We start from the raw sequence: 10,524 nt of genomic DNA on the forward strand, positions 1-10,524 counted from the left end.
CAGAAGTCCGGATGATCATAGTTCATAGTCTGCCAGATGTTGTGGCCATCCCGCCGGTTGATAACTGCGTAGTTGAACTTGTCGCATCTTCCCTGACTTGACTTTGTTCCAGCCTGACCATATCATGCACCCATGCATGTCTCTCCCGCAACACTTCGTATGTGTGTGCTTAGCTACGCAGGGTATGCCCGCCGACAGAGGAATGCGTCTCGTCACCACACCACCGTTTCGCCGTCCCATCCGATGAAATCTCTGCTCGCTTTGACCGGAAACTTCTGCCGCGCTGCTGCTCCTAAATTCAATGTAGGAATGGTTAGGTGTTGGATTTGGGATCGCGAGGGATCAAAGTCGCGGCGCATAACCGCACCCAAACTCTCCATGATCTGATCAAAAAAGCCAAGACTCTGGGTCCAAAAACTTATCTCGAAAGTTTCTGGCTATTCGTCGACTTCTTCGTAGTCTTCAGAGTCGTCCTCGCTATCGTCATCGTCGTTCATAGCCACATCCTGGTCCGCGGCTCCGTCGACCTGGCCTCCCAGGTCGGCCCACGCAGCCGGCGTCGGCGTCGACAGCGTTCCCTCCTGCGACGCACCAGCCCCGGACATCGTATCGCTCTGGCCGGCGGTAGACGCGTCAAGGTCCGCCGCCGCGGCCGCCCCTCCGCGTCCGCCGCGCACCCCACCTCCCCGACCCCGGCGCTTTTTGGGGGGCTGCCCTTCAGGCAACGGCTTCCGCTTTTTCCTTCGCCCAGAAGTCCCGTCGTTGATTTGTTTCGGCGCCGCGTGTGCGTACACCGTGACTTCGTCCGTCTCGCCCCTCTTCTTCTTCAGCGCCATCAGGTTCTCCAAGAACCGCGTCTGCCGTTTCCGCTCGCCCGTCTTGTCCGCCGTGATCGGTATGTGAATCCCGTGCTGCCTCCTGATCTCCTCCAGCGGGTCGTCCTTAGCCGACACCTCGTGCCTCGGGATTAACCTCTTCTCCGTGGTGTTGATCCTTGACCAGCTGGCGGCGAGCATGTCGACGCCCCCAGGCAGGTGCCGCAGCGCCGGCAGCGGATCCTCCGCGTCGTGTTCGGCGAATATGACTTCCGTGCCCAGATTTCGCGCCCACTGTCCCTCAAACACCTTGCCCTTGTATGCGAACATGGGTTTGTCGGAGTGCAAGTCTAGGATTTGTATATCCGGAGCTGCGTCCGTCTCGCTCTGGTCGTCGGGGTTATCCGCCTTGTCCGCATTGGGATCCATCTGACTCGGGTCAATATCGCCGTCATCCTCGGGCTCGACTATGGGCTCGTCATCGTTCTCGTCGTTCTCGTCGTTCTCGTCGTCCGACAAGATGCGGTGGTGTTTTGGCTCGTCCGGCTTCTTGTGCGGACCGGCCCAGTGCTTATAATGGTACCCGCCACGTCCCGAAACCGGTGCGTTACGTCTTCGATGAAGCAGCTGAGGAATAGAGAGGTCGACGGTCAGGTAGTATGTCTGCAGTCTGGCGCGTGAGTAGTCTGCCGCCTCGACTCGTTGTTGGTTGCGACAGCGCGTCTACTCACCTCGGTGTCGGTGGTTGAATACTCGTATTCCCACTCCGAGTCATCGCCCTCATCGACTTTGCCAGGCGCTTTGGAAGACTGGTCCGCAGGCGCGGTTGCCGCGACTACTGGCGCGACAGAGGATGTCGGCGCGTCGTTGGTCGCCATCATGACCGCGGTCTGTGGAAGAGAACTCCGGCCGGCCGACGAAGTTGGTGCATTTGTGTTGCTAACTCGACCTTGGATAGAAAAGGCGGATCCGCGAAGTCCGCAATGGAGGTTCAAAGCATTGAGTGAGGTTATACTGAGGTGCGAGATAGTGTTGCAGCGTTGAAAAAAAAAATTGGAAAGCTCCAAGTTCAGACCGAGAAGCAGATTTCCCTTTACAGCCAGCTGCAAAGGTACCACCCAGATTACCTCAGTCTGCCGGCAGCTCAGCAGGGGTCTGTCCCTCATGCGGGGCAGCCGCCGACTGCACTCGATAACCCCTCTGCCCCGCTATCGCAGGTAAATTTCCCTGGACGCCCTCCAGGCGAACGGCGATGACTACCATCCCACCATTGACTCACAACTGCAATTACTTAATAGGCGACGACGTTTTGACGGCGCATATCACTCGTTCTTCACAGAAATTATAGTATCCTTTCAGTCCATCAACCCGACCCAGCAGAAAACAACTCGCCCGCAATGTCGAACAAGGTCCACCTGCTGGACTACGTCGCCGGCAACGTTCGCAGCTTGGTGAACGCCATTGAGAAGGTCGGCTACGAAGTCGAATGGATTAGGAAACCTGAAGATGTTCCCAATGCCGACGTACGTCCCAATTCCTCTCCTATCACTTTCATATATCCTCAATTCGCATGCTGAATACCTCCCTCACAGAAACTGATCCTCCCCGGCGTCGGCCACTTCGGCCACTGCCTCTCCCAACTCTCCCAAGCTGGCTTTCTCCCCTCTATCTCCGCCCACATCGCCGCCGGCAAGCCCTTCATGGGCATCTGTGTCGGTATGCAGGCCCTCTTCGAAGGCTCCCTCGAGGACCCCTCCGTCCCCGGCCTGGGCACCGCGAAAGGCCGCCTCGACTCCTTCGACCCCTCCACGAAATCCGTCCCCCACATCGGCTGGAACAGCGCCAACACCGGCGGCGCCTCCCTCTACGACCTCCGCCCGGACTCAAAGTACTACTACGTCCACACCTACAAGTTCCCCTACGTCCGCGGCGAGCTCGAGGCCCAGGGCTGGACCGTCGCGACGGGCACCTACGGCTCCGAGACCTTCGTCGGCGCCCTGGCGCGCGGCAACATCTTCGCCACGCAGTTCCACCCCGAGAAGTCGGGCGCCGCCGGCCTGCGCTGCCTCCGCGCCTTCCTCGACGGCTCCGGCGCCGCGGCCCTCGCGGGCGGCAACGCCATCATCACCCCTAGCGCCGAGGCCGTACCCTTCCAGGACGGCCTCACGCGCCGTGTCATCGCCTGCCTCGATGTCCGCGCCAACGACCAGGGCGACCTGGTGGTGACCAAGGGCGACCAGTACGACGTGCGCGAGAAGACGGAGGAGGGCGGCGACGTGCGCAATCTCGGCAAGCCCGTCGAGATGGCCAAGAAGTACTACGAGCAGGGCGCCGACGAGGTGACGTTCCTCAACATCACCTCCTTCCGCGACTGCCCGCTCGCCGACGTGCCCATGCTCGAGATCCTCCGCCGCACCTCCGAGACTGTCTTCGTGCCCCTGACCGTCGGCGGCGGCATCCGCGACACGGTCGACACGGACGGCACCAAGGTCTCGGCGCTCGAGATCGCGACTATGTACTTCAAGTCCGGCGCCGACAAGGTCTCCATCGGCTCCGACGCCGTGCTGGCGGCCGAGGAGTACTACGGCGCGGGCCGCAAGCTGTTCGGCAACACGGCCATCGAGCAGATCTCAAAGGCCTACGGCAACCAGGCCGTCGTCGTCTCGGTCGACCCCAAGCGGGTGTACGTGCCCAACACGGACGCGACGCGCCACAACATCATCAAGACGTCCACGCCGGGCCCCAAGGGCGAGGAGTACTGCTGGTACGCCTGCACGATCAAGGGCGGCCGCGAGACGCGCGACATGGACGTCGTGGAGCTCGCGCAGGCCGTCGAGGCCATGGGCACGGGCGAGATCCTGCTCAACTGCATCGACAAGGACGGCACCAACAGCGGCTTCGACCTCGAGCTCATCGCCCAGGTCAAGGGCGCCGTCAAGATCCCCGTCATCGCGTCGAGCGGCGCGGGACACCCCATGCACTTCGAGGAGGTGTTCGAGAAGACGACGACGGACGCCGCGCTGGGTGCGGGCATGTTCCACCGCGGGGAGTACACGGTGAAGCAGGTCAAGGATTTCCTCGCCGCGAAGGGGCTCAAGGTGAGGCAGTTTGAGGAGAGCGTATGACCGAGAGGACCGTGGACGGCGGTAGTTATATATCAAAAGACGGGTTGACGATCTCATGAGACGAATATAAAAAGCATTTAGAAGGAGCATTGTTTTGGAAAGAATTTGTTCAATATTGTGGTTGTTGAACGCTACGTTACGGAAAGAAAAGGCCTGGAGTTTTGAACAATCTGGCGAGCGCCGAGCATGAAGTACAACCAAACACAACTTCGTGTCATGATATCATGCCAGTTGTTTTCAAGCGTGCTGTCCCTACCCAGGAAATCAAGCAGAACGGAGCATGCCCCTGCGGAAAGCGATAACCCAAACCCGGAAGAAAGATGAATGAAACAGCCTGCCTCCAACTTTTTGCCAGATACAGAAAAGTCCTGCCTAAACACACGAGACTGTAATCCGTTGTCGTAAACCGTCGCTTTTGATGGCGTTCCCTTTTCTGCTTCCGATTACTGCTGGTAATGCTGTGCTGATGCTGTTCCTGAAAATTGCGAAGAGAGGCGTTGAAACTCAAAGAAGGAAATCAAAAGCCGAGAACTCCCAACTGCCCTAGCTTCATAGACAAGTAAAATAGAAAAACTCGAGGCGGCTGATCATGTGCTAGATTTCCATGCCCATGAACAGCCACCTGTCGCTCGTCACGTCCACGTCATGTGCCCAGCGGTCCAATGTCGTCAGCTCGAAGCCCACCCACTGCAGGCTCTTCATCAATGATTTTGCGTCTTCCTCTTCGATGCCACGGTCAATGCAGATGACGAGATGCTGGCAGTCGAGCGGACCGTCAACCAACTCCATCAGCGCCATGAGCCTGCTTCGCGTTAGTCATGCTGTTTGCGTGTCAGGGGGTGGTGAGAACGTACACAGGCTTCAGGTCACATCCGATGACGTTCCTGTCAAACAAGGCGAACAGGGACTTTTCAGTCCCGTCGTCCGCCACAAAGGCCCGGAAACTCGCGCCACCAACGAAGTCCCAGATCTCCAACCACGCGGTGGCAGGGGCAGGGGCGGTCGCGTAGGCTTCCTCCCTACCGCCAAAGTGCGGCTGGACAGCTAGGTCCTCGTCAGACGGCGGAGTCTGCATAGAATAAACACCCGTCAGGCCGGAGCCACTCGAACCAGTGTCCCTCTCACCGCGGAACACAGCCCTCATGGACTCGCAAAAGAATCTCACACATTCTTCCCTGATCTGAAGTGCTGCCCCCCCTCGTCGGCTGATCCGTTTGCCGGGGACATTGTCGCGCTGGCGCTGCTTATTGGCCTTGGGAAGCAGAGCCAGCTCGTTGGATGCGGTGATGGCCGCGAGGGGGGGACTTGACGGAGGTGATGGTAGTCCTGAGGAGGGGACCTCAGGAATACCACTCGGCCCCTGTTGATAACGATGTTAGCGCTGGTGGTTCATGCATGCCAATGTGTGAATGTGTGGGGGCGGGGGTCTCGGGAAGGAGAGACAAGATGGACAGCGATGATCGGCGCGTGTGAAGATGAGGCTGAAGAAGGGGTCGATGGGAATGGATGGGAAGGGGATGTTACATACCTGCAGCCCCGGTAGTGCAGTAGTGGAGACCGCGAAGAGTCGCGGCAGAGTCGACGATGTAGCAGCTGGCGAGGACATTGGCCTGACGGACGACGGCCTCGCCACCACAATTACTACTACTGTAATTACTCTGCTGTCTCATGGGCGCCATTGCGATTGATTTCTCGGGGTTGATGTCTTGACTCGGTGGTTTGGTGGTTTTGGTGGTAGGTGCGGTTCTCGGAAATTCGGAACCGGTCGTCAGATGGGATGATTGATCGTTGATCGGAGGTGATGCGAGATTGATTTGAAGTCGTGGTGACTTGAGATTGAGAATTGGTTTGTGTGGCGGTGAAGCTGTGAAGCTGTAGATAGCGGGTTGCTTGAATTGTCGAGACGGAGTATCGTCGATGACCTTTTTTTCCCGATGGTTGCGAGAGCGAAGAGATACTTCTGTGCAGCGGTGAAGAACGGTGTGGGAGGAAAGGGCAGGAGGTCAGTGGGTGGAAATGGCTGCTGTGAACCTTTAAAACCACAGCGGAGTCCAAGAGGGTGGAAACGTCTAGCGTGGCGGACCGGCTGGGAGCCACGGTGCCACGGAGCCTGGGACACCACCACCACCCTGCAGCACTCCAAGGGGGCAACCACAGCCAGTGGAACCACACAGAACAGTCAGAATCAGCCATGGCATCTCCACCTCCCTCTTTACAGTGTTCCTTTCATTTGGATCCATGCTGTCCTCCTCACACCTCTCCGTCCAACGCAATGCACCTCCACGGCATGGCATTTCGATGCGTAACATGTTTGCCATCCTCTGGAGTCTGAGTCTACCGTCTTGCCCAGTCCCAGATCCCCACGATTCACTGTGCTACCAAGACATCGAATTCCGGAATCACATTTTTCACGACAACATCGACGCTTCAAAGTACGGAGGAGATGCCAGCGGAGGGCCCGGCCCAGGCTCGAGTACGAAACCGGCCGAAGAGTCCACTGCGGCGCCGTCCACGATGCACTGTCGGGCACGTTTTCTGCTGGGCTGCTTTGCATTGGCTGCTCCTGCGTTTTGCTTCGCCGATCGTTGAGTAATGTCGCGGATGCTCTTACGAACCACGAACTGGTCCAATTGTCTTTCTTGCTAAGTTACCTATTAGATTCATCTTGGCTTTTACCCAATTGACAGCAAAGACCACCATTTCACAGCATTGCCGAATCAATCTTCGCCAACACTCACGATTCGGCTGGACGCTCCCCATCCGGATCCGGCGCGGCGCGGCGCTTGGCAGAATGAAAAAAAACGCCAATGCCCAGAGCCGTGAAGCTGCAGTTCACATGCACGTGGACTACGCTGAGCCGAGCCCAACATGCAGTCAGCCCAGTGCTCCAGGACAGAGCACTGTACCTCAGTATTCCCAACCCATCCGCGGCATCACAGTGTTTTGTGATGGATTCCACTTGGATGAGTAACCTCGCCCCGATCTCCAGGTTCTTTTCAGGATCTTCCAAGTTTGTGGAAATACACGTACGCTTATGATGAAGCAGATCGTCGCATTAATGACAGATAACCGTGGAGCCATTATGGTTAGGTTTGTCTTATGTCAACGATTCCATCTCCACCTCTCGAACCTTCTGAAGTTCAGGGTCTTGTCGCTTGGCTTGCGTGATCTTTACACAGCACGTTTCCTGTGCGATAGTACCACAGACCGCAGACGTACGCCAATTGCGCAGCGCACAGCTTTAGCCAAAACAACCCGAACGCCCAACGACATACAACGTGGCTCCTCTATTGTCCGTCGATACTGCCGTCAATGCAACGATCGTTGTCCGCAGCCTGGTATGGAGGAAGCTCGCGACTGCGGCTACGACTTCACTGGACTGGCTGACCGGATAGTCGTGATTGAAGGATTGCCATGCCATGCCCATGAACATGGCCAATGCCAGAAGGCGACGAGTGCGGGGAGCCGTTGCTGTGTTTCCCGGGGTTCGTGTTTCTGTTTCGGGGTCACTTGACCGCCCAGCCGTTCCGCTCCCCCACTTGCGTGATTGCGAGTCATCGCCTCCGGGGTTCTCATCACCTCCGGTTACCCTTGGCCTCCTCTGCGTGGCCATGGTTGAGGCCGTGGTAAGATCTTGGATGCCATCATATTCTCCAAGAATAACCGGCCTGTCAAGAGGTTTCAGGAGCCTGAGATAGACCATGACGGGGACATTTCACTGGCGTGTGGGGAATAGACTACAGCCGTCCGTTACTTGCAATCGCCGTCCGGAGACCATCCGCGGATTGGTACTCTGTCTGGTCAGCCGCTGACAGCAAGCAGACGGACCAGATGACCATCTTCTCAGAGCCTCGCCTGGCACACTGGGCACAAACTGCATCAAAGCAAGCCACTTTAGCTTCGTCGACAATTCATCCTCGATCCCGGCAGGTCCAATGACGGAAAGCTGCAAAATTCGACACTCCAGACACGATTAAAGACGCAGGCCCACGACGAAACAAGAGTTCGCTCTTTCTAGAAGGCATTTGAACTTTCGCGTTTCCCCTCTCCAAATCGTCTCCAAATGAGGGGGACCCTCAAACCTTGCCGCACACCCGTTTGTTGGAGTCACATCTAACGGGCGATGGTCGAATGAGGTGATCATACCCACAGTCCACACAACCATCACCACACCTACAGCAATACAGATCGACTCCTCAGACGCCGTATGAATGGCGGGAAGGTGATGAGGCCATCTTTGTCCAGTGCCGACGCCAATCCCCAGAGAGAAAGCACAGCTTGCCCCCATTTCGACCTCAAACCGCCCCTTATCGGCTCTTTCGCAGTTATCGATAACGCCTGATGGTGGGTGGGGGTTGGGAAGCTATTGCAGGCCGGGCCTGACCTTACCCAAGCTAATTATTGCTGATCGCTCATGCGGTGCCAATACTTTTGCTGCCACCCGCACCTCTGAGCACTTCATTATTACCTAGTCGTCTGAGACGTTGGTCGAAAGGAGGGGTCGGTGGGTGGCAGGTGCCCATCCATTACAACGGCTCCGTCCGGACCTTGAGGGGGTTGAAGAGAGGTCACAAGTTCTCTCAGCCCGGAATCCATTGCTAGCAGCTCCTCACGAACGACTCAGCTGGTAACACAGCTCCCGCAGGATCTGGCAGTCTTGACTCTTGTCATCTCAACCGCCCCCCAAAACTAGCATGTCGTAAAAAGAAACTCCCCAAGCCGAATCCGAAATATCCAACCAAGCTCGAGGCTAGGTACCGCCGCCCAGACCTTTGTTAACCACAATCTCTCACACACCGTCCCTCACCGCAAAACAAAGGGCGGGGTGTCGTCGCAACGGCGCTGCAATAAAGCCACAGGGGAACGGACATACGCCCTTTGTGTTCTGTTGTGTGTATGGCCCATATCAAGCCGCGAGAACCGTGACGAATTTATTTCGCCTTGAGCGCGCGACCCTAAATGAGACCCCTCCGTCTATCGACCGTACCTTGGTCAGCCTGACCTATCCCCTCCGTCTCGTGCCAAACCGTCTTTGCGCCCGTCTTATACATGACCTGACCTTGCCTTGCCTTACCTTCGTCCTTCTCCAAAACGTGCTCCAACCCCAGTCCTCCGATCTCTCCGGTCGCGCAAAGAGAGAGAACAAAACCAGGCCGGTCCGCCGTCCCAAGATTTGATTATTTTTTGGGTTCCGGGAGACTAGAACGTCTATCCTCAACACTAGGGAAAGAGAAGCAGAAAGCAAGAAGGTGGAGGTCATGGTTGGACCCTCGACGACTTTCATCCCGCGCCGCCGTCTTCTCCAACGTTCATAGTCGATCCTCCTCCGCTGCGAAAACCCATCCCGAGCTCGCATATCGTGAACCGCCCGGAACCAGATCCGGGACGGCGCAAGAGAAGAGAACGCCCGGCGCAAACGAAAAAAAAACCCACAGGCTATCTCAATAATACACAAAATAAAAATGGCGCCAAATATCATCGTCTCCCGTCCGACCTTCCCAACGTACCTCCTCCCGTCCATAAACCTACCGTTTCGTCGTCGGACGTCCTCGCCTCCAACAACGACGACAACTACGACCACGACCCCCGACGCAAGCCAAGTCCCCTCCCTCTCCTCCTCGCCGACCTCGTCAACGACAGACGAGACGATAACACCCCCAAACAGCCCCCCTCCCCCGCCCTCCTACCAAGACGCCCTCACATCCCCCGCCGCGGACACAAAACAGAAACAACACAACCAGTCCCAACACCGGCGCCGCCGCTCCCGCCCTCACCAGCGTCCCTCACGACTCTCCCTCGCCCGCACCCAGTCCGACACCCTCCGCTGCTCGACCTGCTCCGCCGACATCGCCTTCTCCTCGCAGATCGTGAGCAAGGGCTTCACGGGCCGCTACGGCCGCGCGTACCTGGTCGCAGCCACGGCGTCTCCCCACCTCCCGCCGCCCGGGTCCCCGGGGCAGCCGCCGCCCAACAGCGCCGCGGGCCCGGGGACGCTCGCCAACGTGCGCATCGGCAAGTGCGAGAACAGGCAGCTCGTGACGGGGTGGCACGTGGTTGCGGACATCACGTGCGTGCTGTGCAGCGCGAAGCTCGGGTGGAAGTACGTCGACGCCAAGGAGCTGAGCCAGAAGTACAAGGTCGGCAAGTTCATCCTCGAGGTCGAGAGGGTCGTGCCCTTCCGCAGCTGGGAGGATGTCGAGGAGGGGCGCTCCGACGACGATCATGGTGTCTCTGACGAGGAAGAGGAATCGGGGGACGAGGACGACGTCGAGATGAGAGATGTGGAGGATAAGAAGGCGGACAAGGATGTGAAGCGCGATGGCGACGATGGCGCGGACGACGTGGACGAGGACGACTCCGAGGCGGAGGAGGTCGTGATCGTCTTCGACTCGGAGGACGAAGACGATCTTGAAGACATGTTTTCCGGGACGTGGGACCCGGAGGTCGTGGCCAAAAGGCGGAGCCGGCGAGTAGCGGCCGCCCGGAAGAAGTAAGAGCTCTTCGCTTGGAGAAGCTCCGAGTGGGGGGGGGGGGGGGGGGGGGGGGGGGGGGGGGGGGGGGGGGGGGGGGGGGGGGGGGGGGGG

At 58.2% G+C, this 10,524-nt stretch overlaps 4 protein-coding genes across 4 annotated transcripts; 2 read left to right on the forward strand and 2 right to left on the reverse strand.

Moving 5' to 3' along the window:
• Positions 1-437: 437 nt before the first annotated feature.
• CkaCkLH20_00267 (uncharacterized protein) lies at positions 438-1,696 on the reverse strand (the record flags this gene model as incomplete). The annotated part of the gene is made up of 2 exons (XM_038882987.1): positions 438-1,478; positions 1,547-1,696. The coding sequence occupies 2 exons, from the start codon at positions 1,694-1,696 to the stop codon at positions 438-440; spliced, it is 1,191 nt and encodes a 396-aa protein (XP_038751692.1).
• A 516-nt stretch (positions 1,697-2,212) lies between these two features.
• On the forward strand, positions 2,213-3,940 carry CkaCkLH20_00268 (imidazoleglycerol phosphate synthase; the record flags this gene model as incomplete). Its single annotated transcript, XM_038882988.1, has 2 exons — positions 2,213-2,338; positions 2,408-3,940. 2 exons carry the CDS (start codon positions 2,213-2,215, stop codon positions 3,938-3,940), a joined length of 1,659 nt encoding a protein of 552 aa, XP_038751693.1.
• Positions 3,941-4,534: 594 nt separating this feature from the next.
• Positions 4,535-5,546, reverse strand: CkaCkLH20_00269 (ornithine decarboxylase antizyme; the record flags this gene model as incomplete). Its single annotated transcript, XM_038882989.1, has 3 exons — positions 4,535-4,742; positions 4,795-5,300; positions 5,469-5,546. 3 exons carry the CDS (start codon positions 5,544-5,546, stop codon positions 4,535-4,537), a joined length of 792 nt encoding a protein of 263 aa, XP_038751694.1.
• Positions 5,547-9,402: 3,856 nt separating this feature from the next.
• CkaCkLH20_00270 (uncharacterized protein) lies at positions 9,403-10,434 on the forward strand (the record flags this gene model as incomplete). Its single annotated transcript, XM_038882990.1, has 1 exon — positions 9,403-10,434. One exon carries the CDS (start codon positions 9,403-9,405, stop codon positions 10,432-10,434), a length of 1,032 nt encoding a protein of 343 aa, XP_038751695.1.
• Between the last annotated feature and the right edge of the window lie 90 nt (positions 10,435-10,524).

Source organism: Colletotrichum karsti (assembly GCF_011947395.1).
Source record: "Colletotrichum karsti strain CkLH20 chromosome Unknown Scaffold1, whole genome shotgun sequence".
Taxonomy (NCBI): domain Eukaryota; kingdom Fungi; phylum Ascomycota; class Sordariomycetes; order Glomerellales; family Glomerellaceae; genus Colletotrichum; species Colletotrichum karsti.